Below are 27,831 nucleotides of genomic sequence, written 5' to 3'. Positions count from 1 at the left end.
GGCAGAGGAGGGAATTAAACGCAGCCCCGTGGCAACCCCAGGTCAGGGCCCTAATGCTCAGCCTGCCGGCTGCCGGGGCCACACTGCCACTGCTGTGTGAGCTGGGCCGGCCTGAGGGAACATGGCGCCCTGAGCAAACTTGTTTTTTGCCACCCTTTCTTTGCGTTGGAGACCAGCAGCATGAGGCATGGGGTGCGAGAACCAGCTCCTGGCCCCAGAGCCCAGCCGGGAGAAGTTTCTGAGCCTGGGGCCTCTCCCGGCCATACCCCCCCGACTACCTAGCAGGGAGAGCCCCTCTGCCTGTGCTTCCTTGCCAGGCTGGCGGGTCCCCAGGGGCTCCAGCCCCCAGGCTTGCCCGCACTCAGCCTAGGCCCTCCAGTTTGCGGCACTCCCTGCCAACCACGGCACCCGGGCGGTGGCCCACATCTCCCACCTGTAAGGCCAGCCCTGTGTCCAAACTTCGTGGCGCCCACCCCAGTGGCCTCCGAGTCATGGATCGGGGGCCCCAGGAAGGCCAGGGAAGGCGAGGGCAGTTTCTGCTCTGCCTCTCGGGCAAGGCATCCACCGGGAGGGCGTGTTCCCCGCCAAACAAGCTTCATCTCTTCCTGGCCGGGTGCCAAGGAAAGGCGGGGCCGGCGGGGATTTAAGGGTGATGAATTTCCCTGCTAATAAACCATCTGCGCCCCGCCGCCCAGCCCTGTGCAGCCAGGAGGCCAGGCCGCCGAGCCGCCCGCCCGCCCGAGACATGGTCCTGCTGGCCACGGCGATGCTGTTGCTGGCTTCAGGTGAAAGGGGTCTGGGGGTGAGTGTGTGTCTGTGCACCTGCGGGGGGCAACTGTGCATTTGGGGGTGTGGATGTAAGTGTGTGTGACTGTGCGAGTGTCTGTGTGCGTGTATGTCTGTATATGACACAGGCAAGTGTGTAAATGTCTGTGTATGAGTGTGTGTCAGCATGTGCAGGGATATGTGTGTGTGTCTCTATGTGTGCACATGTGTGTATACATGAGTAAAGTAATTGTATATGTGTGTGCATGAGTGTTTCTGTGTCTGTGTGTGTAGCCACAGGGCTGTGTATATGTGTGTGTGTGTACATGTTAAAAGTGTACACATGAGTGTGGGGGGGCATGTGCAGATGCATGTGTGTGTTACTGGGTTTGTGCGTATGTATTACTGTATATGTTGTATGTTTGTTACTGTGTGCGCATGTGTTACAGTGTGTGTAACTCTGTATATGTGTTACTGTGTTTGTCCATTACTGTATATGTGTGTGTTATTGTGTGTGTTACTGTATGTATGTGTGCATTACTGCGTGTTACTGCATGTGTGTTACTGTGTGTGTGTTACTGTATATGTATGTGCATTACTCTGTATGCGTGTTACTTTATATCATGTGTTACTGTGTCTGTGCATGCATGTGTTTGTCCATTACTGTATATGTGTGTGTTGCTGAGTGTGTGCATATGTGTGTCACTGTTTATGTGTGTGCGTTACTGTATGTGCATGTGTGTGTTACCGTGCATGTGTTACTGGATGTGTGCATGAGTGTGTATGTGTATGCCAGGGTGTCTGTGTGCCTGTGAGGCGAGGTAGGAAGCCCCAGCATTGCCGAGCTCCCATTGGGTGACCCTAGCAGTAGCAGAGCAGAGCTTGGAGGGAGAGCTCAGGGGCTGGCTCTCGTGAGGGGACATGGTGGGGTCAGACATGAGGGGATGGCTGGGCAAGGACAGTTAATGCCTCAGGAAGAATGTTTGTGCACCCCCAATGTACTCCCCTGCCCCACACCTGTGCTCCCCACGCCACGTACTCCCCCACCCCACCCCACGTACTCCCCACACCCCCTGCCCTCGAGCCTATGGTGCCATGAGCAGGAGCCTCCACCAACCATTTAATATGGTCCGTACATGTCTGTTGTACATCTTCAAACAAGGGGTGAGTGTCCCCCAGTCCCTAAACCCCTGCACTCCCCCACAGACCCCCCATGATCCCAGCTCCCCCCATCCCTCTGCCCTGTCCCCCTGCATTCCAGGTCCCGGCCAGACCCAGGGGCCACTGCCCAGCTCAGGGGTGGCTCCTAGGAGAAGGCGCAGACAGGGGGTCTCCATGTGCTGCACTCGCCCCGAGCGCCGACTCCGCAGCTCCCATTGGCCTGGAAGAGGGAATCGCAGCCAATGGGAGCTGCGGGGGCGGTGCCTGCAGGCAGGAGCAGCGTGCAGAACCGCCTGGCTGCCCCTGAGCCTAGGAGACGCTGCCGGACATGTCACAGGGAGCCTATCGGGAGCCTCCCATAGTAAGCACCATTTGGCCAGAGTCTGCATCCCTCATCGCTTCCTGCAGCCCAACCCCCTGCCCCAGCCCTGATCCCCCTCCTGCACTCAAACTCCCTCCCACACCCCAATCCCCTGCCTCAGGAGCAGCCCAGAGCCCCCTCCCACTCTGCGAACCCCTCAGCCCCATTCCTCAACCCAGAGCCCGCACCCCCTACCGCACCCCAATCCCCTGCCCCAGCCCGGTGAAAGTGAGTGGGGGTGGGGCAGAGTGAGCAACAGAGGGAGGGGGGCTGGAATGAGTGGAGGCGGGGCCTGGGAGGAAGGGCAGGGCAGGGGCGGGGCCTTGGGGAAGGGGTGGGACAGGGGCGGGGCAAGGGTGTTTGGGTTGGTGCAATTAGACAGTTGGCAACCCTAGCTCGGACACTGACATTTCCCCCACACACACACACACTTTAGTGGCTGCTGAGGACGAGCGGATCATCGGGGGACAGTCCTGTGGCCGGCACCAGCAGGCCTACCAGGTGGCCCTGATGGGCTCCCCCAACACCGTGCGCTGCGGGGGGGTGTTGATCAACCCCGGCTGGGTGCTGACAGCTGCCCACTGCGACACCGCGCGGTAAGGAGCCCAGGGCCGGGAGGGGGGACGCAGGGAGGAAGGACACAGGGAGGGGGATGCAGGGAGGGGGGCCCGTCGGTTAGAGCAGGAGCCGAGCGCTCAGGACACCCAGCTTCCATTCCCTGCTCGACGCTGACTTCCCTTGGGCGGCGCACTGAGCCGGCTTGTGCCTCAGTTTCCCCCATCTGGACAATGGGGATAACAGCCCTGCCCTGCTTCAAGTGGGCTGGTGAGGGGAAAGAGGCCTAGACGCTATGGTGCTGGGAGCTGTATAAGGACCCTAGCTCGCTGTGCTGGATGTGGGAGGTGGGAGATTCAAAACATGTTTCGCCTCCTTCTCCTGCTCTCTGTTGGGGCCTTGGTTTTGTAGAGTGTAAGAGCTTCCAGGCAGGGCCTCTCTGGCTGTGTCTGGGCAGTGCCCAGCACGATGGGGCCCTGATCCCACCTGGGGCAGGGACAGTCCCTGGCTGTGTGTCTGTGCAATGCCCAGCACAATGGGACCCTGATCTGTATAGGGTACTTGGAAATGTGACCTAGATCCTCAGATGGCATAAATTTGCTCCAATGGGGTTACAACCAATTGACACCAGGTGGGGGATCTGGCCCAGTGTTGCTATTTTACCACTAGTCCCCCAGTAGTTAGTGGCGCTTTTCTCCAAGTCCTAGCCCCTGGAGTCCAGTGACTATAAGAGTATCTCGGCTTCCATTATAACACGAAAAGTAAGTTTCCACCTTCATGGTTGGGGAGAAAAGCTGGAAAATTTGAGAAATCTAAAGAGTCTGAAACCAGGTGGTAAATTTAAACAGATAGTAAAAATCTGCACTCCTTGCTGTATTTGGTCTGTAGTTTTAAAAAATTACAAGTAATTTCCTGATTTTTAAGCCAATCTCATGATTTTGGGGGGCTGGACTCATGACTTTGGAATGTGTGGGATTGGCAGTTTTGGAAGCAGAAGGGAAATGTCTCCCTTTGATATCCATTTCGATGCTGTGCGAAGAATCAATTTTTCGGTCCACTGGCAATGCTGAAAAATCGGGGGGAAATGGTTTGGGGTTGACATTTTTCACAATGTACAACAAATCGAAAAGTATAACAACACTTTTTTTGTTTCGGGCGGGATGGAACGTTTTGTTTGACCTGAAAGGGAAGATTTAATTTTGTCATTGAGCGTTTTTTAATGTTTTTTCAAAATCAAATGAAGGGAAATTTTGAACCAAAATAATCAAACTTTCCAACTGTTGACACAAAACATTTTGTTTTTTTCATATTTTGGGTTTTAAATTAACAATTTGGAAACCAACACAAATTCATAAAATAGTCAGTGTTGCCGAATCTGGATTTTTCACCTGAAAAAAAGTTCTGGCTGAAAAATATTGGCTAGCTCCAGTCACGATAAATGTCATTTCTAGCATATTAGCAACCCTGATTTCCCCAACATTTAAGCCCTTTGCGAAACACTATAATGAAGATCTGGAGTTAGGCTGGGATTTGAAAGCCAGTCACTGGGTTTTGATGCCCGGTTCACATTTATTTGACTGGGAATTGGGCAACGCAATGCATTAAATGGCTTTGAAGTTATCAGCCAGAATTCACAGTTTGCATCATTATGACTAGAAACAATCGGCCATGCGGTATCCGCTTCTGATGGAATGAGAGTTAAATCACATGTCCTATTGTAACCAATCAATAATGCATACATTGGGAGTGCGTGTCATGAACTGTTCAGGAAAAAGAAGAGGTTTTATACCGAGTCTCACAATATTTGATCTTTTTTTCTAAGGCTTCCATTGGTGGAGTCAAGAGAATCCCAGTTTTCATTTTTCAAAAGTTTCTAGTCTTCATGAGTGCAGAGCAAAAGGAATCCAAATTGCTCCAAAAACAGAACACAAACAAACAAACCCTTAAACCTTTTATTTCAAAATAACTGACGATTTTTAAGCCAATCTTTTGACTAGACTTGGGCAATTCTTTTGACTAAAACCTTTTTTTTTAATTTTGGTGAACAATGCAGATATTTTTCAGCTAAAAATGCAGATTTCATTAATTCATGTTGATTTCACCTAATTGCTTCAGGGGTGGAAATCCTAAAATACAAAAATTCAGAAAAAAAATCAAAATATTGCATTCTGACATTTTTGAAATGACACGTTTTCATTTTTCAATTCGAAAGGACTTTTTTGTTTAGAAATTTCCTGCAGGATTTTATTTTTTTAAATTAAATATGTCACAAAAGGATTGAAATGAAATATTTAGTTTCAGGACAATGAAACATTATGTTTGGCCTGTGATAATTTTTTCAGCTTTTGGATTCTCTGAAAATTTTGAAAAAATTCATTTTCGGTTCAACCCGAAATAATTTGGGGGGGGGGGGATTTTTCAGAATTGCCAGTGAATGAAAAATCCATTCTTTGCCCAGCTCTTCTAATGATTTTGGGGCCTGACTCGTGATTTTCGAATGCTTCGGGTTGACGACTGGGAGAATTTCTCCTTGTGGAGAAGCTTGTGTATACTTGCAGTGTTTTGTACTTGGTTCAAGGGGAAAGACAGATGCAATATGTCAGCGTGGGCTGTGGGTGAACAGGGCCGGCTCTAGGTTTTTTGCCGCCCCAAGCAAAAAAAATTTTGGCTGCCCCCCGTCCCAGCCCTGGGCTCCTCGCCGCACCCCCCTGCTGCCCCAGCCCTGGTCTCTCCCCACCCACGCATCCACACCCCCTGCCACCCCAGCTCTGGGCTCCCTTATTCCCCCCCACCATTGACCCCCACACACACCTCCTGCCACCCCAGCCCTGGGCTCTCTCCCCCCCTTCCCCACCTGCACCCTCCTTCTGCCCCAGCCCTGGGTCACTGGTAACTCGCTCCCAGGGCGGGTCATTCAGCAGGAATTTTAGGTGTGCACAGAACACAGACAGGATTGGTTCCCATATGGTTACAGAACTGCAGTAAAGTGGAACAATTTTCAGCTTGTGTGATTGGAGGATATCTGGATGCATATTATAAGACTGTCCTACATAAATGAGGAAAAGTTGAGGTGCCTTTATTATTCTTTTGTTCCACTCTTTCTTTCTATGGGGAATTTGCCAATGCGATATCACTGTCTTCCTTTTAAACAAACAAACAAACAAACAAAAGGCAATGGCTGTTGAAAATAGCAATTCCAGTCCTAATAACCCCTAGGAAGCATTTCTTGCTCAATTTTATCCTACTTTTTCTACAGCAAGTTACAGTGGATCAGTATATTTGATTTGGGAGAAACAAAGTAACAGCCACCCAAACTGAGCTTGAGCACTCCTGAATTTTGAGGTGTTCAAATCTGGAAGACAGGTGCCTGTGGGGCGGAAGGTGGCTGTGGCTCCGCGGGGGAGCACGGCAGCATGTATGCAGCAGTGTGTCTGGCGCTGCGCGGAGCCAGACACGCTGGTCTGACTGGCATGTTAAGGGGACTGGGGGGTTGGATGGGGCAGAGGTTCGGGGGGGGCAGTCTGGGGCAGGGAGAAGGGGGGGTTAGATGGGTCAGGGGTTTGGGGGAGCAGTCAGGGGACAGGCAGTGGTTGGATAGGCATGGGAGTCCCGGGGGTTTGTCAGGGGACAGGTAGGGGATGGGTCCTGGGGGGAAAGTTGGGGCGGTCTCAGAAGGGGGCAGTTGGGGACAAGGAGCAGCAGCGCTTAGATAGGGGGTGGGGTCCTGGGGGGCAGTTGGGGCAGGGGTCCCGGGAGGGGGTGATCAGGGGACAGGGAGCAGGGGGGGTTGGATGGGTTGGGGTTTCTGTGGGGGGCAGTCGGAGGGAGGGGATGGGGGCAGAGTAGGGCTACCCTCCCTCCCTGTGGAGTGTCCTGTTTTTTGAATGTTAAAATATGGTCCCCCCTACTCCCAGTGCAGCTCTCCATTCACAGCAGGCTGCAGCATGAGGTCTCAGCTCCCGCACTCCCTCCCCCTCTTTCCTGTTGGTAGTGACCAAGGGAATGCTGGGAAATGTAGTTCTTTCCCTGCTCCAGGGCTGGCTCTATAGGCAGGGAGCTAACCAAGGAACTACAGCTCCCAGGGCCCCCTGTTGGTTCTCAGCTCCCAGGCTGGATCCCTGCCTCCCCTGCAAATGGGCTGCCCCAAGCACGGGCTTGCTTTGCTGGTGCCTAGAGCCGCCCCTGGGGGTGAAGCACAGGCTTGGGGAGCCTAGCCCTCGGCCCAGTCCAGCCCTGCTGCCCGAGGCCCACCCGCCAAAGTCCAGAGCCCCTCCTTCCCCCTCCCCTAGCCCCAGGCCGCCCAAACGCCTCCAGCCCCAGAGTGCCAGGCAGGTGGGCAGCACGCAGCCCCCAGCCCTGGAGTGCCAGGTAAGCAGCATGGCCCCCAGCCCTGCCCTAGCACAGGGCAGGTAGTCACCCAGGGGGACCCCAGCGCTGGGCTGCTTCAGCCACCCCGAGTCCCAGTTACAGGCCGGCTGCCCTAGCCCCAGCGCCCGGACTCTTCCCAGAAAAGGAGCACTGCCTGGGCTGGGCTAAGGGGAGAGCAGCAAGTGGGGGGGGGGAGTCTCGGGGCGGAGCATGGGTGGGGCCACGCAGGGCTGTTTGGGGGGGCCCAGCCTTGCCCAGCCTACGCAACGCGCTGCCCATGTGTGTCAGAAAAATGATGTGTTGCAAATGATTTGCTCAGCTCTAGAAAGGAGTCACATCAAACAAACATATTACATATGCAACGTCCCCTTTATGCCTTTCTCTCCATGTTGGGAATGGCACCTAAGTCCCCCTCCCCCCAAAAAAAGGCTTGGGCCAAATCTATTCATTGAATTTGTGTTCAAGTCACAAATAATTTAAGGGCAACCCAAACTCCATTTTTCAGCAAATCAATTATTCACGGTCCAAAAAATATTTGTCCAGAAAATTTTGTCTTTGTGATACTTCTTTTATTCTAGGCAAAGTTAGCATTGTGCGTCCAGTGAATTAGGCCTGTCCTATGTGTATCCCACAACCAGGAGCTCTTTTGCGTTGGTAAATCACCAAACTAAAGTGAACCTTTTGAGGAATTAATTCATAGACTCCAAGCCCAGAAGGGATCATCTGGTCTGCCCTCCTGTGTCACGCAGGCCAGAGAACTGCCCCAAAATAATTCCTAGAAACACATCCGCTCTTGATTTAAAAGTTAGCAGTGATGGAGAATCCACCGTGACCCATGGTAAGTTGTCCCAGTGGTTAATTACCTTCACTGTTAAAAATGTACACCTTATTTAGCCAGTTTCAGCTGTGCTGCATTAGAAGTTTGCACCAGTTAAACTATTGTTGGGGGTGATTTAATTCATATAAGATCAAGGTTGGAAGGGACCTGAAGAGGTCATCTAGTCCAACCCCCTGTTCAAAGCAGGACTAATCCCCAAACAGATTTTTGCCCCGATCCCTAAATGGCCCTCTCAAGGATTGAATTTACAACCCTGGGTTTAGTAGGGCAATGCTCAAACCACTGAGCTATCCTTGCCCCCAAGTTGTCTTTGTTAATTCAACCAGTGCAACTTCAGGCCGGCATTTGCACTATTCGTAGCCTTGGGAGAATTCCATTCTTATTTTTTTTTATAATTTTGATGGATAACATTGATACTTATTTTTGGTCAATTTTATTTTGTTTTAAAATTCATCTAGATTTCGATTTACAACATTTCACAAAATTAAGCATTTTTTTCTATTTAAATCGACTTACATTTTCACAATTCTGGGGGGAATCAGACAGCAGGGGCTTAAGACAATAATTATTTAATGACACTAGAACTGGAAATTCAAAAAGTTAAAACACAAATTGTCAGCATCCCATGTCGAAACCTACAGAGTAAAGATCCTGAAATCAAACTCTAGTTAGTTCTCAAGCAGCATCTTTTTTCACTTTGCCCCACTGTCCATTTCGATTATTGTCAGTGGAAATGTTTTTTCATCGGTTTGTGTGTGTGCGGTGAAATCGATGTTTACTGACATTTAGCAATAAAAATCAACTCCTTCCAAGCCTAATAATGAATGACAAATTAAATGGATGGGGGGGGGTTATGTATAGTACCACTGGTAACCCTGTACAGTGCTTACGGTGGGGCAGGTGCTGGAAGTCAGGATTCCTGGGTTCTATCCCCAGCTCTGGGAGGAGAGTAGGGCCTAGTGGTTAGATGACTGGAAGCTGGGTCTCCTGGCTTCTATCCCTGGCTCTGGGAGGGGAGCTGGGTCTAGTGGTTAGAATGGGAGGGACTGGAGTCAGGACTCCTGGGTTCTAGTCACAGGAGAGCAGGGAGCAGCTGCTGTTTTCCCCAACAAAAGCTAAGGTTACCTTGTCCTGACATGACTGAAGGAGCCAGGAATGTAGCAATCCCAGCACCTATCACAAGACTGGGCAGCTAGCCAAAGGGTGAGTCTAGAATCTTATGGACAGCACTTTGCCAGACTGGAGCTTGGAGAGTGGAGTGGAAGGGTGGCCCTGTGGTTAGGCCCCTGGCCTAGACTTGGGGAGAGCTGCATTCGAGGCCTTGCTCTGCTACATACTTCCTAGATGACTTTGGGCAAGTCACTTAGCCTCAGTTTCCCTATCAGGGAGAATAGTCCTCCCAGCTAACGAGGCAGGATTTCCGAAGGATGCCCAGGAATTTATACCTGTCGAAACAGACGATACAAAACCCTCAGCACCGAGTCTCAGCTGATTTGCTCTGTGGGGCTAAGAACTGCAGTGTGGATGTTCAGATCCGGGTTCTGAGACCCTCCCTTTCTTGGGGTCTCGGAGCCTGTGCCCATGCCTCTACGCTGCAATTTTGTAGCCCCACGGCCCGAGCCCCGGGCCAGCAATGCCATGGGTCTTTTGTCGTGGCATAGATGCACCCTAACTACCGCAGCCCAGCCCAGCCTTTGCCTTTCCCTCCGAAATCAGTTCCTCTGCCTTCTAGATCGTTTCCCGGCCTCTTGGCTGGAACGCCCCATGTCTCTCGGCCTCGGTGCCTCGCTGGGCGGGATTTAAGCACTGAAATATCTTTAGGGAGCTGAGGCTTAGCGCCTCGCCCCGGACGTGCTGCCCGGAGCGGAACAGAGCCGTGCAGCGTCTCGGTGTGTCTTTGTGCAGCGCCTGGCGTAATGGGGCACCTGTAATCACTAATAACACGAACAATCTGCAATAAGTATGCAGCCCAGTGTACCAATGGCCTTTGCGTGTATTTTCGGTTGTAGTTCTATCAATTGCAAATCTTTGTCTAATTTGCTGTCTGCCCCGCTGTCTAATTCCCTTGGTCTCAGCTCCCTGGACTCGGGGCTCTTTTAAATACCATTAAGTTAGCACAGTAGCCTCCAAGGACGATGTCCACCTGACATTTCCCCATTAACACAATGAGGCAAGATCCCCAGCAGGGGTCAATCAGCCGTAGTTCCAGTGGAGTCAATGGGGCCATGCCCCCAGCATCTCTCTTCCTTCCCCAGCAAATCTCTGCTCCGTGGCTCAACGCCTGGATCTGCCATTACCCACACAGCTGACGATTTCAAAACCGCCTTCACTCGCCTGAATTGCACAAAGGTGATGCTGCGCGGGGGCGTGAGACGCAGACAGAACCGCCCTGTGTAGGTGTATCTCTGTAGCCTCAGGCAGGAAGGGCTGGAAATCCAGAGGGCTGGTATGGCACAAATGCAGGCAGGGAAAAGATTGTCCCTTGCTTTCAGATGTCTACTTCACTGCAAAGCCAGCAGTGTCGTCACCTCAAAGCCCTGAGAAAAAGCACCAGGTTGGCATAAAAAGCCCTGAGACTGGCTTTGTATGCCAAGAAATGAGATTGGCATCAGAAAACCACAAGACTGATTTAAAAATCATGAAATTGGCATAACATCAGGAGATTGCTTTAAAAATTACTGAACTGTCAGGAAAACATCATGAGATTATAATGAACTGGGGTTAAAATTATGAAACGGTGATTAAAAAAAATCACGAGACTGGCAGAAAAAAAGTCCTGAGATAGGCATCCAAAACTGAGTTTGGCATAAAAAAAACCGACAGGCGTGATTCAAAAATTCTGAGATTGGCAGAAAAAATCATGAGATTATCACTGTCAGCAGGGAAGCTGTTTGTAATGGGAAACTTAGATCTTGAAGCATGAGCCCCAGGGGAAGGAAAGCCAGATGTGGTGCAGGAAGGTCAGACGTGGCCTCTGGACTATGTTTGGCCGGCAGCCGACACGACATCTACAGATTCTGCAGGTTCATAGTTTTCATTAAAACAAAGGTAAATTTCTAGCCCTTGTGGCTGCAGAGTATAACTGTGGGTATAACTCGTGTGGTGATGTCCTCATCTCGGTTGGGTTCTGTGCAGCGCCCAGCACAATCAGATCGGCAAACGCCCCTTGTCCTTTATCCATCTAATTGGGTCACTTCAGTGTCAATGTGATCTATTTAATCACCAATCCTTGTGCTGGATGGAATGGGTGGGGGCAAGGGGATTGGGAGTTAAGTGCCTTCTGTTTTCAGTGCTTGAAAAATACTACATCTCTCATGATGCACTGTGACTTGTGAGTTGCTGTAGTGCAGCATGGGAGATGTAGTCCAGAGGGGGAGCCTAGCCCATAAAGGCAAACAGTGGCATGACGCCAGGGCCAGTGCTACCATTTAGGCAAACTAGGCGGTTGCCTAGGGCGCCAAGATTTGGGGGCGCCAAAAAGCGGTGCCCCCCAATTTTTTTTTACAGCGTTCCTACGCCCCCTCCCCGAGCGCACGGTTGCAACTCCACTTCTCCCGCCTCCCAGGCTTGCAGTGCCAATCAGCTGTTTGGTGCCGCAAGCCTGGGAGGAGAGAAGAATTCAAGCAGGGGTGGCGTGCTCGGGGAGGAGGTGAAGCAGAGGTGAGCTGGGGTGGGGAGCTGCCGCACGGCTCCGGGGGGAGGGGAACTTCTGCGCGGCGGCGGGGTTGCCACAGGGCTGAGGGGCGCAAGGTGGAAGTTTTGCCTAGGGAACGAAACTTCCTTGCACCGGCCCTGCATGACGCGACTAAACTGCAGTTCCCGTGAGGCACTGAGGCAGTGAAGTTTTGCCATTTTTATCCACCACCCTTCCCTGCCCCCCTGAATCAGACCCATGGATCCATCTTGCCCAGTCTCCCCTCCCACGTCAGGTCAGACCCATGGGTCTGTCTAACCCAGTGTCCCTCACCCCAGATCAGATACAGAGGCTCATCTAAGTGGGTGTCCCCCACCCCAGAACAGATCCATGAGCTCATAAAATGGAGAAGGTTCAGAGAAGAGCCATGAGAATGATTAAAGGTTAGAAAATCTGCCTTAGAGTGAGAGACTCCAGGAGCTCCGTCTATTACAACATAAGAACGGCCACACTGGGTCAGACCAAAGGTCCATCCGGCCCAGTATCCTGTCTGCCGACAGTGGCCAATGTCAGGTGCCCCAGAGGGAATGAACAGAACAGGGAATCATCAAGTGATCCACCCCCTGTTGCCCATTCCCAGCTTCTGGCAAACAAAGTCTAGGGTCACCATCCCTGCCCATCCCAGCTAAAGTGACCTATTGATGGACCTATCCTCCAGGAACTGATCAAGTTCTTTTTTGAACCCTGTTATAGTCCTGGCCTTCACAACATCCGCTGGCAAGAAGTTCCACAGGTTGACTGTGCGTTGTGTGAAGTATTTCCTTTTGATTGTTTTAAACTGCTGCCTATTAATTTCATTAGATGACCCCTAGTTCTTGTGTTATGAGAAGGAGTAAATAACACTTCCTTATCTACTTTCTCCACAACAGTCATGATCTTATAGACATCTATCATACCCCCCTTAATCATCTCTTTTCCAAGCTGAAAAGTCCCAGTCTTATTAATCTCTCCTCATACGGAAGCTGTTCCATTCTCCTAATCATTTTTGTTGCCCTTTTCTGAACCTTTTCCAATTCCAATATATCTTTTTTGAGATGGGGCGATCACACCTGCACGCAGTATTCAATGTGTGGGCGTACCATGGATTTATATAGAGGCAGTATGAGATTTTCTGTCTTCTAATCTATCCCTTTCTTAATTCTGTTTGCTTTTTTGATTGCTGCTGCACATTGAGCAGATGTTTTCAGAGAACTATCACAATGACTCCAAGATCTCTCTCTTGAGTGGTAACAGCTAATTTAGATCCCACCATTGTACATGTGTGGTTGGGATTATGTTTTCCAATGTGCATTACTTTGCATTTATCAACATTGAATTTCATCTGCCTTTAACAAAGCTTAACAAAGAGAATGGTCATGGGTGACGTGATCCCCGTCTATAAGCACTTACACGAGGAACAAATATTGGCTAATGGGCTCATCAATCTCGCAAAGTTGGGTTTAACACCACCCAGCTGCTGGAAGCTGAAGCTAGACAAATTCAGGCAGAAAAGATGGCGTAATTAACCATGGGAACAATTTACCCAGGGTCATGGTGGGTTCTCAATCACTGAAAGATTTTAAATCAACACTGGCTGTTTTTCTAAAAGATCCACTTTGGGAATTAGTTTTGGGGCAGGTCTCTGGCCTGAGCTCTGCAGGGGGTCAGACTAGATGATCACAATGGACCATTCCGGCCTTGGAATCTAGGCCTCTATGAATCTAGCTTAGACGCATGGTCTGTCTAGCCTAGCGTATTCCCTCCCCCTACTTCTAGGGTTGGCTCCTGGCCGGTTTTCAACCATCCTGGCTGATTTTTGTTCTGCCAGTTCAAAGATTTAATATGTCAGTGGCGTAACCTGAGACACGTTGGAGCGCTTGCCAATCCACACCCCTGTCTTCCAGCTTGTGCCGCGTGAGAATAAGGTAAGGAAAATGATAACATCCAAATACATATATTGTGGGCGGTGTTTTGTTGTTCGTTTGTTAGCCCAGCGTCCCCCATCTCCTCACCCCATTTCAGACACAGGGGACCACCCCACCAGGTATCTCCCAGCCTTCAACTCATATCAGATCCAGGGTCCAGCCAGCCTACTCTCCTGCATCTTTGGGCTTGGCAGAATTTGGCTTTTCTTTTTTGATAATTTTGAAGGGCAATATTGATACTTCTTTGTAAGTTTTTTTTTTAATTTTACATTTTCACAGTTGTGCAAAACGATACGTTTCCAGCGTCTTTTCCCCCCTGTTCTTAGTTATTGAAATTTTCGTCATTGCGGGGGGGGGCAGACAACGGGAAGGGACCAAACGATTATTTAATGGCAGTCGATGTGGGGAGTCAAAAAGTTAACGCTGTGTAGCCGTTAAAACACAAATTGCCAGCATCGCATGTCAAGCCGGACAAAGCAAATTCAAAAGGCTCGAGACGCACTTTTCTTACTTTGCCTTTCACTATATTTTGATCATCATCCATTGAAGTATTTGCCCCACGGTTTGTGTGTGTGCGGTGCAATCACCACTGATTAATAAAAATCGTATCCTTCCAAGCCTAGGCGGATTGCATTTGAGGAATTCCCCTTTGCCAGATGTCCTGGAGCAGATCTGAGCTGGCTTTAATTTATTTGATTATAGATAAGATGCACTGCAGCAAGATACAGCAGAGGCCCACGCGGATTTGCCAGGGAGGTTAAAGTTTAGAGTCTTGCCTCTTCTGGAAAAACTGCCCTTACTTTAACTCAACTGTTGTTAGGTCCGTCTAGAGCAGTGGTCCCCAAACTGTGGGATGGGGCGTGGAGGAACGTCCAGGGGGGCACAGCGAGGCCCGTGCCAGCCCCCATGGCCCCAGCCCCCTCTGAGCTGTGGCCCCGGCTCGATTCTGAGCCCACGGCCCTGGCTGTCGCCCTGTTACCAGCTGCAGCCCTTGGCCCCGGCTCCTGGCTGCAGCTTGGCCCCCACTCTGAGCTTCTGCTTGGCCACCGGCCCCCACTCCCAGCCCCTGCTCTCAGCCACCAGCCCCCTGGCCACCACTCTTGGCCCCTGCACCTGGCCATGGCTTAGGGTTGCCAGGTATCCGTTTTTTGACCGGAACGCCCAGTCGAAAAGGGACCCAGGCGGCTAGGGTGACCAGATGAGGGAAAGCAAATATCGGGACACATGCGGGGGGGTGCCCGCCGGTGGAGAAAAAAAAAGCGGCAAGTCAGTCCCTGCCAGCGGAGCAAAAAAAAGAAAAACGCTGCCGGCGGATATCAGGACAATTTGTGTCCCGACCGAAGATTGGGAAGAAATATCGGGACGGTCCCGATTTTATCGGGACGTCTGGTCACCCTACTGGCGGCTCCAGGCAGCGTCGCTGACCAGACTGTTAAAAGTCCGGTTGGCCCCAGGCAGGCTGGGGCACGGGAAGGGGTTGGGGCATGGGCTCTGGGCAGCGCTGACCTCAGGCGGCTCTCGGAAGTGGCCAGCATATCCCTCCAGCTCCTAAGCGCAGGGGTGGCCAGGGGGCTCTGTGCACTGCCCCCACCCACAGACACCGCCTCCGCAGCTCCCATTGGCCATGGTTCCCAGCCAATGATAGCTGCGGAGTGAGCGCTTGGGGAGCAGCGCATGGCACCTCCCTGGCCTCACCTCTGCCTTGGAGCCAGAGGGATGTATCAGCCACTTCCAGGAGCCGCCTGAGGTGAGCACCACCTGCCTGCACCTCAAATTCCTTCCTGCGCCCCAACCCCCCACCCCAGCTCAGAACCCCCTGCCCCACTCCTGAGCCCCCTCCCACACTCCGAACCCCTCAGCCCCACCCCCCAGCCCGGAGCCCCTTCTGCACCACAAGCCCCTCATCGCTGGCCCCACCCTAGAGCCCTCACCCCACACCCCCTCCTGCACTCAAACTCCCTGCCCCACCCATGAGCCCCCTCCCACACTCCGAACCCCTCGGCCCCACCCCCCAGCCCGGAGCCCCTTCTGCACCCCAAGCCCCTCATCGCTGGCCCCACCCTAGAGCCCTCACCCCACACACCCTCCTGCACTCAAACTCCCTGCCCCACCCATGAGCCCCCTCCTGCACTCTGAACCCCTCGGCCTCAGATAGGAGTCCCTTCCTGAATCCCAAACCGCGCATCCCTGGCTGCACCCCCAGCCGGAGGCCTCGGCCCCTGCCACACCTCAATCCACTGCACCAGCACAGAGCCTCCTCCCACACTCTGAGCCCCTCATTTCTGGCCCCACCTCAGAACCCGCACCCCCAGTTGGAGCCGGAGCCCTCACTCCCTCCCACACCCCAACTCCCTGCCCCAGCCCGGAGCCCCATCCCACACTCCGAACCCCTCATCTCCCGCCCCACCCCAGAGCCCACACCCGCAGCCAGAACCCTCACCCCCTCCTGCACCCCAACCCCCTGCCCCAGCCCGGTGAAAATACACAAGTGAGCGAGGATGGGGAAAGCAAGTGACGGGGGGGAGTGAGCGGGCGGTGGGGCCTTGAAGAAGGGGTGGGACAGGGGGCGGGGCAAGGGTGTTCGGTTTTCTGCAAATAGAAAGTTGGCAACCCTACCGTGGCTGTCAAGGCTAATTCCTCACTCTGGCACTTCGAGTGCAGAAGTGGGGCCCGCAAGGATTCTAAAAATTAATACGGCCACTCCAGGCTTGTATTAAACTCCCAAGGTTTCAGCTTTTCTTTGACCCTGGATTGGTAAATGCTGCCACCACCCAAGTGCACAACACCTTGGAGAGCCCAGGAAGGCACACTTGGGAATTCCTTTCTGTGGGGTGCCCTCAAGCCCTTTCACACACACACACACACACACACCCCCACTGGGGAAGAGCTGAGATAGACAAACAAAAAAAAGGAAATCAGCTATTTCCACCAGCTAACTAAAAAACATGTGCACAACCTCTTAAAACACAGAAATCCAATCCTGTTCTTAAAAAAGGTAAATTTTATTTAAAAAAAAAGAGGAAGAAAATACATTTGGAAACTCAGGCATTTGCTAGATTTTAAAAGAGTAACTACAAGGATTAAGCACCAAGAATAGCAATAGAGTGTCTCGAGGTCCCGCTTAAAGGTTACAAGCAAAACAAAAGCACCTGGGTTTAGCACAGAGGAGTCCACAAGCCATAAAGAAATCAAAAGCGTTAAACCTAATCACGTCTCCCTAGACATTTCCTGATCTACTTACATATCTGGGGTTTCAAATGAGTAGTTTCTAGGTATGATATCGAGGATTTTTCATACGTGGCCCCAAGCGTCTTACAGCATAGCTCTGTCCGCCTCTTCCCAGGAGAACAACAACAGACAGACAAAAGAGGAGTTCGAGCCTTCTCATTGGCTCTTTTGGCCAGGTGCCCACTCACTTCCTTTTACCTCTGCATAGCAGTGAGACTTTTTAACCCTTTACAGGTAGAGCAATTAGCGAACAGCTACTAAGAGGGATTTTATAGCTACTGGCTGGCTGGGTGTCCCCCCCATTCATTTATCACAGCGGCTCTGCTCCCGGCCACAGCCCCCGGCCTGGCCATGACTCTGCTCCCGGCCCAGGGGGCATGGACATCAGTTACTGGTCACGGGGACGTGGGCACCACTGGTGTAGATGAACTGGCGGGACACCCTGCTCCCCACAATGTGGACACACTGAAACTGGTTTAACCCTCCCTCAAATCAGGTCAGTAATTATTTACGTTGGGAGCTTTTCTCAGGCAGAGTAGGCCTTAGTCACCAGATTGCTTGGGATGATAAATCTCACTCGGCGGCTTTGTGACCTGCCTCTGGTTGCAATCACCACCCAGCCGCAACCAGTTGCTGGCGTCTCTGCTTAAAAGCGTCCTACATGGAAAGACAGAGGATTAGGAGACCTTGCAAAGGGAGCCGGGCTCATCCGCCCTTCCCCTCCCTCTGGAGAGGTGTGTACAGCTGGGGCTGGTGAGGAAATGATTTTTTTTTTCCCCTCCAGTGAAAACGGAGGGGGGAAAATCATCTTTGTGCACATTTTCCACAGGAAATCTTGAGGGCTTTTTAACAAAAAATCTAAGATCTGAAATATTTCGATATGGAAAGTCGCCGCAGTGCCTTATGGGAGATGTAGTCTGAGTGTCTCACACCTCTCCACTTGTATTCTCCTCTATAGGCTGGATTTCCTGGTCGGATTATATCTCCCATGATGCACTACAGTGTCTCCTCTAGCATAGGGTGAGCTGACAAGTGTTAATATCACACGGCCACAGTGTATCACAAGAGGTGTAGTTGGGTTGCATTGCATTGCAACTACTTCTTCTGTGGAGAAAGAAGTGGTTCGGGACTATTTAGAAAAACTGGACGTGCACAAGTCCATGGGGCCGGATGCGCTGCATCCGAGGGTGCTAAAAGAGTTGGCGGGTGAGATTGCAAAGCCATTAGCCATTATTTTTGAAAACTCATGGCGATCGGGGGAGGTCCCAGATGACTGGAAAAAGGCTAATGTAGTGCCCATCTTTAAAAAAGGGAAGAAGGAGGATCCGGGGAACTACAGGCCAGTCAGCCTCACCTCAGTCCCTGGAAAAATTATGGAGCAGGTCCTCAAGGAATCAATTATGAAACATTTAGAGGAGAGGAAAGTGATCAGGAACAGTCAGCATGGATTCACGAAGGGGAAGTCGTGCCTGACTAACCTAATTGCCTTCTATGATGAGATAACTGGCTCTGTGGATGAGGGGAAAGCAGTGGATGTGTTATTTCTTGACTTTAGCAAAGCTTTTGATACGGTCTCCCACAGTATTCTTGCCACCAAGTTAAAGAAGTATGGGCTGGATGAATGGACTGTAAGGTGGATAGAAAGCTGGCTAGATCGTCGGGCTCAACGGGTAGTGATCAATGGCTCCATGTCTAGTTGGCAGCCGGTTTCAAGTGGAGTGCCCCAAGGGTCGGTCCTGGGGCCGGTTTTGTTTAATATCTTTATTAATGATCTGGAGGATGGTGTGGACTGCACTCTCAGCAAGTTTGCAGATGACACTAAACTAGGAGGCGTGGTAGATACACTAGAGGGTAGGGATCGGATACAGAGGGACCTAGACAAATTAGAGGATTGGGCAGAAAAAAACCTGATGAGGTTCAACAAGGACAAGTGCAGAGTCCTGCACTTAGGACGGAAGAATCCCATGCACTGCTACAGACTAGGGACCGAATGGCTAGGTAGCAGTTCTGCTGAAAAGGACCTAGGGGTCACAGTGGACGAGAAGCTGGATATGAGTCAACAGTGTGCTCTTGTTGCCAAGAAGGCTAACGGCATTTTGGGCTGTATAAGTAGGGGCATTGCCAGCAGATCGAGGAACGTGATCGTTCCCCTTTATTCGACATTGGTGAGGCCTCATCTGGAATACTGTGTCCAGTTTTGGGCCCCACACTACAAGAAGGATGTGGAAAAATTGGAAAGAGTCCAGCGGAGGGCAACAAAATGATTAGGGGTCTGGAGCACATGACTTATGAGGAGAGGCTGAGAGAACTGGGATTGTTTAGTCTCCAGAAGAGAAGAATGAGGGGGGATTTGATAGCAGCCTTCAACTACCTGAAGGGGGGTTCCAAAGAGGATGGAGCTCGGCTGTTCTCAGTGGTGGCAGATGACAGAACAAGGAGCAATGGTCTCAAGTTGCAGTGGGGGAGGTCCAGGTTGGATATCAGGAAAAACTATTTCACTAGGAGGGTGGTGAAACACTGGAATGCGTTACCTAGGGAGGTGGTGGAGTCTCCTTCCTTGGAGGTTTTTAAGGCCCTGCTTGACAAAGCCCTGGCTGGGATGATTTAGCTGGGAATTGGTCCTGCTTTGAGCAGGGGGTTGGACTAGATGACCTCTTGAGGTCCCTTCCAACTCTGATATTCTATGATTCTATGATTCTATGATCCGCACTGGGCTTTTTCCTGGGAGGAGCTGAATATGCACAGGGGTTTGACGGTTTGCTTTCCCTGGGACCCCTGATGCCCAGACTAGAGGAAAAACCTGCTTTTCCCGCTCACTCCACTCTGGGGCTTGCATAGCTGAGGGTTCAACTGCAAGGGTCATTATCCAAGCATTCTCAGGGGGTAAAGTAAGGGTTATATCATCTTGAGTGAAATGCAGGGTGGCACCTAAGCGACAAAGCAGGTCCCGTCCTAGTAGTGGTGTTGGACAATCAGGGAGGTAAACCAGCTTGTGTGATACAGTTCTGTTTCCCAAGGCACATTCCGCTGGGGCATATACTGGGCACTTGGTTCCTTTCCCTGTGGCACCCACCACAGTGAGGGAGCCTGCCACTGGCAACTGTAGGGGTTTGTTTACAGCGGTCCTTGCTGCTCCAGAGTCTATTAAAAAGTCTATATCTGCATCTCCCACCCGCACATTTACTCGGGGTTCCGGGGGTAGGATGGTCCGTCTCCCCTGACACCCCTAATCTCGATTCTCCGCTGCCATCATAGGGGTACCTTCCCTTTCAGGGCATTCATTTTTCCAGTGTCCCTCCTTTCGGCATATGGCACACTGGTTACGACCCAGGCGCCTGCCCTGGGGGCCAGGGCGTCCACATCCACGGCTTCTCATTCCCCGACCCCTTCCACCTTTCTGTGGCCTTTCGTTGCTGCCGGCCTGCACCGTCGCTACCATCATTTTCACTTGCCTTTTTTCCTTCTCTCCCTCTCTAAGGCTATAAGCCCTGTTTGCAATCTCCAAAATCTGAGCCATAGACATTCCCATTAAATCCTCCTTTTTCTGCAATTTCCTTTTAATATCAGGGGCCGCACGGCTGGTGAAGATACCCTTTATGATTGCCTCAGTTGCCTGATCATCTGGGTTTGCACTAGTAGTTTGCCTGATGGTATCCCGAATACGCTGTAGGAAAACCCCTGGACTTTCTTTCGAGTCCTGGATTAGTTCATAAGGCTTAGCCCAATTGTTATGCCTGACAGCTGAATGTCGGAGACCATGCATAAGCAGTTCCTTATAGGAGTTAAGCAGCCTCAGATCCCCCTCCTCATTCGGATTCCACCGGGGGTCCACTAGGGGAACAGCGACATCCGGCAAGGGCTTGCCTTCTCTATCCTCATCATGCCTTTTCTGTGCCTCCTCCCTGGCTTTGGCTATGACCTGATTCCGCTCCACTTCAGACAACAGGGTTCTCATAAGTATATTACAATCATCCCAGTCAGGCTTATGGCTAGCTAGACACCCTTCAAAGATAGAAATGAACTTGCTTGGATTCGTTGAGAATTCTCCTGCCTCTGCCTTAAAAGCAGCTAGATGTACAGGGTCAAAAGGTACATGCGAGTAGACAGATACTATCTGAGCTGGCCGTTCCTGAGTTCCCGGACGAGCTACCACACTCTCGGTAATCAACGGATACAATCCCACGGGGGGGGTACTCTCTGAAGCCTGTGGGGGTGGAGGAGCCGAAGGGGACACCGATTCTGGCATTACAACAGTGGGAGGGTTCTGGGGTTTAGCAGCCGTTACTACCGAGCCTGTCGGAGTCAAATGGCACTTGAGCAAAATATCAGTCCTATTTCTTAACACCATAAACGTATACGCATAGAGATGTTCATTCCATTTACCTGTTCTCTGACAAAACAAAAGCAATTGAAGGATCGTGTTGTAATTAAGTGATCCTTCCGGTGGCCACCTTTCTTGGCACTCTAGCTGGTACTGAGGCCAATCAACTGTACAGAACCTTTTCAATTTACTTTTAATCAACTGATCAGATCCAAACACCTTCCAGTTCACCAGAATGCATTCTAAAGGTGTACACTGTACCCTGCCGGCTGTACTCTGTCCCTGCCCCATACCAAGGGAGACTCTGGGCGTCCCCAGGTCACAACAGGCAGACTCTGGGCGTCCCCAGGTCACAACAGACAAGTCCCCACTGGACTGTTCCTACCTTATCCAAGGGTCCGGTTCTGCACCGTCACCGTCGCCCTATCAACGGGACCGGTTCCTCACCGTCGCCCGCAGCTGCTTCTCCACTGTCTGTGTGCGTTGCACCGTTGTGCCCTCCGGGGTCGAGCAAACCACGTCTCCGCCGAGGCCCCCAATGAAGTCACCGGTGCGCGCTGGGCGTCGGTCGTTGCTGTAATCCGTCGGCCACCAGGAGGGATCCGGGCAAGGCTAAATTTCAGCCTCGAGCCCACCCAGGGACGCCAAAACTGTTGCCTGCCCTGGGGGCTCGAGGGGACAACAATGGTCCGTCGCCCGGTGTGCTTGGCACCAATAAAGACACCGAGGGGAGAAAGCAAGCCAAGTTTATTTCAGAGCTCTGAAATGGCACTAGGAGACTAGCATGTCTCAAATCCAGTGCCACAAATACAAACAACTTTTACCTTTTATACTTCAAACTGTTTGCATACATCTCTTTATCTGGCTGTTCCCCCTTACCCCTCCCTTCCAGACAACTGTTACAATAAGCTCTACATAAGCTTGTGAGAAAACTTTCTCAGTCTTTGCGACCTTGAGTTAGACGCCTGCAAACTAACTACCCCGCTTCTTATCTCTATTATTTCTGCTAGTGTGAGTGAAACTGCAGCCATCTGCTAAAAAGCTGACATTACATTTCTGCTTCAGCCTACTTCAGAGCATGTAAGCAGTTAGCATAGAAGTAGGTGAGAGTTCCCAAGATGGAGTTTGGGGGTTCAGATAGGCCCAGAGCAAAAGAGCTTCATCGGCACTTGTGGCCTTCCACTCTCCCGAGTTACCTGGTAGCTATGCCTAGTGGACCCCAACAGGCTGGTGCCTGGAGCCGGCCCTGAAAGTGAGGCACCCCCCACCCAGAAAGAGTCAGAATCCCGAAGGAACAAAACATTTCTTTTTTTAAAAAAACCTCATGATTTTTAAGCAAAATCTCCTGATTTTCCAGGATCTGAATCGTGATTATTTTAATACTACCCTGGCTAAGGGGCATCCTTGTTTAACTGGCACAGTTTCTAGAGCAGAGGTCTCAAAGTCCCGGCCCGCGGGCCATCTGCGGCCCGAGAACCTCCCCACTGCGGCCCGCGGAGGAAAGACGCATGCAGACACGCTGCCGGCAATGTCTGCTGCAGGCACCGCCCCCCACAGCTCCCATTGGCTGGGGGAGATGGACAAAGATACCATCACTAGTCACCAGGCAGAGTCAGCCTTCGAGGCAGCATCATTAGTTGCTGGGCAGAGTCAGCCATGGAGGCCGCATCACTTTTTTCCCACAATAAATATAAACAAGTCAAAATACTGAACACAACTATCTGTGCACACCTTGCTGCTATCCTGAAGGTTTCAAACTGCTCAGTCACTGAGGCCAAACATCAACAAACTGACAGAACTGAAGCGTTGCCAGGTGTCTGGCAAACACTAAAAACACTCAGGCAGGCGAAGAATTGTATGAAGTTGTATGACAGTTTTATTATTGCTAAGAAATACGAAATAAAAAATACAATATAATTTTTTTTCTGCACACCATCTTCAGTGACATTATTGGCCCGCTGGGAAGATTTGAGAACTGACACTGGCCCTAGGGTAAATTGAGTTTGAGATCCCTGGTCTAGAGGAACTATCCACGTGAATTCTGCCTTAGGTACCTGCATGACCCCCATTAGCATCCAATCTGAGCACCTCACAATCTTTAAGGTGTTTATTTGTAACTGTGAGGCGAGGCAGAGCTGTTATCCCCACTGTTCAGAAGGGGAAACTGAGGCACTGACTGAGGGATGTGGTGGCCTGCAGATTCTGGGAGCAGCAGCAGTGCCCCATGGAAGGAGCACACGACTGGGACTTAGTTGTGTTCCTGCCTTAGCTGTGTGACCTTGAGCAAGGACGTTTCCCTGCTCTTTGCCTCAGTTTCCCCTCCCACCCGTCAGGAGGTGAGGCAATGATTAGATGAATGCGCAGTATGTAAAATGGGAAGGAACTTTTGTCTACTTAGATTGTAAGTGCTTCGGGGCAGGGACCATCACTTCCTCTGGGTGTCTGTGCAGCGCCCGGCATGGCGGGGCCCTGATCTCAGTTGGGGTCTGTACAGCGCCCGGCACGACAGGGCCCGATCTCACTCGGGGTCTGTGCAGCACCCGGCACAACAGGGCCTGATCTCCGTCGGGGTCTGTGCAGCGCCCAGCACGATAGGGCCCGATCTCGCTCGGGGTCTATGCAGCGCCCGGCACAACAGGGCCTGATCTCGGTCGGGGTCTGTGCAGCGCCCGGCACAACGGGACCCTGATCTCGGTCAGGGTCTGTGCAGCGCCCGGCACGACGGGGCCCTGATCTCGGTCGGGGTCTGTGCAGCCCCCGGCAAGACGGGGCCCGATCTCGGTCGGGGTCTGGGCAGCACCCGGCACGACGGGGCCCGATCTCGGTCGGGGTCTTTGCAGCACCCGGCACGACGGGGCCCGATCTTGGTCGGGGTCTGGGCAGCGCCCGGCACGACAGGGCTCTGATCTCGGCTGGGGTTGGGGCAGCGCCCAGCATGACGGGGCCCTGATCTCGGTCGGGGTCCGGCAGCCTGATCTCTCAGCTGTTTTGCAGTCAGTTTCCCCAGACAAGCTGCTATTTGCATTTGCTTTCAGCACCACCAACATACGGCTGGGCGAGTACAACCTGCGGCAGATGGATGACTCCGAGCAGCGTCGGGTGGCAGCGAAACTCATTCCCCACCCCAACTACAACCCCACCACCAAGGACAACGACATCATGCTCATCAAACTCATCACCCCCGTGCAGCTGAATAACAACGTGCACCCCATCGCACTGGCCAGCAGCGCCGCCCCGCCGGGGAGCGTCTGCCAGGTGTCTGGATGGGGCACCACCACCTCCCCCCAGCGTACGTTGGCCCACATGATACAGCAATGAACCTGGGACCTCTGGGCTCTTAACACATGAGCTGATGAGCCAGCTGCATTAGCCACGGCTGCAGCCCGCTCAGCCACCACTGGAGGGGGACATTGAGTCAGACACATGTCTCCTTCATCTGGGATGGGGTGGGACCTGAGAAGGGCAGAGGGGGTATTCCAGATATTGGGAAAATTTCTCATCCTGACCCAGGAGGAAAAATTATATTTTTGTTATTTAAAATTTTCAATTCGGGGTTCATCATAACCTTTTGTTTCGATCACTTCGGAACGTTTCCTTTCGCTTTCAAACTTTCCCTCTTTTTTTTTCCTAACATTTCAAAATAAAAAGTTGTTTCAACTCACGCCCCCTCCCCCTCAACATTTTCCAGTTTGAAAATGTTGCAAAACTCTCGACAATTTCGAAACTCTGTAAAAAGCAACAGAGTCCTGTGGCACCTTAGAGACTAACAGACGTATAGGAGCATGAGCTTTCGTGGGTGAATACCCACTTCATCGGATGAACGCTGACACTCATCTAACGAAGTGGGCATTCACCCACGAAAGCGCATGCTCCAATACGTCTGTGAGTTTATAAGGTGCCACAGGACTCTGTCACTTTTTACAGATCCAGACTAACACGGCTACCCCTCGGATACTTTTGAAACTCTGTTATCCAAAAAAGGGTCGAGTCGGGAGAGTGGCCGAAAACTCCCCTGTTCAACAAACCGGCACGTTTCGGTGCAAAACCCGTTTATTGAGCAATTCCCCGCCTGCGTTGATTTTCCCTTTTCGTTGCCCGGGTGGTGCAAATGAGAATTCAGAGCCATTTAGCGTTGATTGTTCTATTTCTCTTGCATCCAGCAGCGTCATTCCCAGCCTTGCTGCAGTGTGCTGAACTCAGGATTGTGTCAATGGCAGAATGTCGAAGAGAGTATTCCAGCTTGGTCACGGACAACATGCTGTGTGCTGGTGTGCGACAAGGAGGCATTGATTCTTGCCAGGTCTGGGGCATTGTTGCGGCTACGTTGGGTAGATGCCTGGGAAATGGGTGTCCTGTTCCGTGAAAAAATTCAGTGCTGACGAATCGCCATTTTTCAATGGAAAATTGCTTTGTCAAAAAATTCCCAGCGAGCTCTACGTTTGACCTCGAGTGGCGGAAAGAGGATCAGGGACTGTAGCTGGCAGAGAATGGGTAGTGTGGGGTCTACGCCGACCCCTTCTCAGCCCCTCCCCGTGTCGTGGCAGCATGTGGGGATGGGTGTTGTAGAAAATTCCCCATGCGTGGGGCATCAGGGATCGAACCTGCCACTGCTGGGCCTTCAAGGAGGCCGAGCAACAAGGAAGGAGGCTGAATGTAGATGCGAGCAGAGGGCTACAAAGCGGGGGCAGCCGGGAATATTAGGGGCAAGGTTTCAGCACTGGAGCTGACACTACAGGTGGGGCTTCTGCACTGCAGTTGACACCGGGGCGGGGCCAACCTGGGTTCCGCCCAGTTCCGTTCCATGTGATGCTTTATGCAAATTATTTCAGCAGTTGATTTGCATATTTGCCGCTCCCCTCTCCAAACGCATGCTTGCCTCCTTCCTCCCCACTGAGCCATTGCCCCCCTGTCCCCCATGGGCACATCGGGGAGGGGTACACGGCTGGTGACACATGGTTCTATCTCCACAGGGTGACTCCGGAGGTCCCCTGGTATGCGGCGGGACCCTCCAAGGCATCGTGTCGTGGGGGTTGGAGGAGTGCGCCCAACCAAACAAACCGGGTGTTTACACCAAGGTCAGCAAATACATCAGCTGGATCCAGCAAACTGTACGGGGCGGGTGAGTCGCCCCGGGAACCCCAATAAAACATGAGAGACACACCCATGCCTCCGCATCTTCTTCTGTCCTCAGAGCCCTGGGTTTCCGGGGCAACAGCGGATGCAGCGCTGCCATGGTGATGGGGCTGGCGGCCCCTCAGTCCCCTGAGTGCATCTAGCTCTTGGGTGGAGCTGGCCAGAGAAATGGAATTTCTGTTGATTCAGAATTGGGCTCGAATCCAAAGGAAAAGTTGAAATACTGGAATTTCCTGCGCAAGGAAATGTTCCCCCGAATGTTTTTTTTTTTTAATTGCTGGTAATACACTATTCATAGCTTCCAAGGCCAGAAGGGGGCACTGGAGAGCGGAGATCAATTCCCTCCCCTGACACAGACGCTCCATGTGTGGCTGAGGGCAATTAGCTTGGTGCCTCGTTTCCCATCTATAAGCTGGAGATGGGCGCGTTGCCCTGCTGCCCAGGGGTGTTGTGAGGATAAATATTGCAACGTGCTTAGCTACTAAGAGGAGAGGGACCAAATAAGCACCTAAGATAGACAGACCCCTCGGGTGCAATATCCGTTCCAGGATGCAGGAACACCCAGAATGTGGGTCACACTCACAGGCAGGGGGCGGTGCCCTGGAAAGCAGCTACTCTCAAGGACCCAGGAATTCTGGTGGAACCAAGAGCTTCCCAGGTGATGCTCTGGCTGGAGAAGCAGAGGGCTAACGAGTAGGAGCCAGGCGGCAGGGTCCCGTCTGGTACAGCATCAAGAAGAGCGTGAGTGGAGACTGCGCCCACCTTCGGGCCGGGGGGGGGGGGGGGGCTGCATGTCAAACAAGACATCAAGCAATTGGGGTTCAGCAAATGGGCTAGAAAACCTGCCCGAGAGCCAGACACTGAAAAGAGTTCGATCCAGCGAGTTTCTCCCAGAGAAGGTGGAGGGGTGATTAGTTCCCAGTCTATTGGCAGCACCCTGTGGAGGAGATTTTGGGGCGCAGAGGGCAGACAAAGGCAGAGCACGGTCTGACAGCTGACAGACAAATCCAGACTGGAAACAAGGGGCAGATTTCCCCCAGCGAGGGGTATTGATCCTTGGATCGTGTGCCCCAGGGATGGGACAGAATCTCCCTCCCTTGGAGTCTTTCCATAGAGATCCATAGAGATCTAGCTCACCCACCAGATATGGGTTTGAAATCTACGAAGGGGCAGAGTTAAGGGCAAACAAGCAAGGGGGCAGAGTTAAGGGTGTGTTAGCTCGACCCCGAGACCTGGGCCTGAGGCAGGGATCCGTGGGAAAGGTTCTGCAGCCTGGGCGAGGCTGCATGGCAGAATGGTTCCTTCTGTCCTACAGATCCGTGGCCTGTTGCTCAGATACTAGTGTAGCACCAATACACCATGGCACTGAGGGGCTTGTGCACTCTCCCCCACCCCACAACACCCACACAGCCCCTGTGTGGCAGTGAGTATCAGTATCCCCATTTTGCTGATGGGTAAACCGAGGCACGGAGTGATGACATGAATTGCCTGAGTTCACACAGG

The 27,831-nt window shown here is 52.0% G+C and overlaps 1 protein-coding gene across 1 annotated transcript; it reads left to right on the top strand.

The window, feature by feature from the left end:
• The first annotated feature begins 745 nt into the window (after positions 1-745).
• Positions 746-26,330, top strand: LOC117888860 (trypsin-like). The gene is made up of 5 exons (XM_034792641.1): positions 746-785; positions 2,724-2,883; positions 24,231-24,484; positions 25,359-25,495; positions 26,166-26,330. Exons 1-5 carry the CDS (start codon positions 746-748, stop codon positions 26,316-26,318), a joined length of 744 nt encoding a protein of 247 aa, XP_034648532.1. The 3' UTR covers positions 26,319-26,330.
• Positions 26,331-27,831: the final 1,501 nt, after the last annotated feature.

Source organism: Trachemys scripta, chromosome 16, assembly GCF_013100865.1.
Source record: "Trachemys scripta elegans isolate TJP31775 chromosome 16, CAS_Tse_1.0, whole genome shotgun sequence".
NCBI classification, from domain to species: domain Eukaryota; kingdom Metazoa; phylum Chordata; order Testudines; family Emydidae; genus Trachemys; species Trachemys scripta.
This window is presented reverse-complemented; position numbering and strand designations above follow the sequence as displayed.

What these genes read in the sequence shown, in the direction of transcription:
- LOC117888860 (XM_034792641.1), top strand. Translation starts at nt 746, where the DNA reads ATGGTCCTGCTGGCCACGGCGATGCTGTTGCTGGCTTCAG. An exon ending in CACCACCACCTCCCCCCAGC is followed by an intron (nt 24,485 to 25,358) that starts GTACGTTGGCCC and finishes TGCATCCAGCAG; the next exon opens with CGTCATTCCCAGCCTTGCTG. An exon ending in GAGGCATTGATTCTTGCCAG is followed by an intron (nt 25,496 to 26,165) that starts GTCTGGGGCATT and finishes CTATCTCCACAG; the next exon opens with GGTGACTCCGGAGGTCCCCT.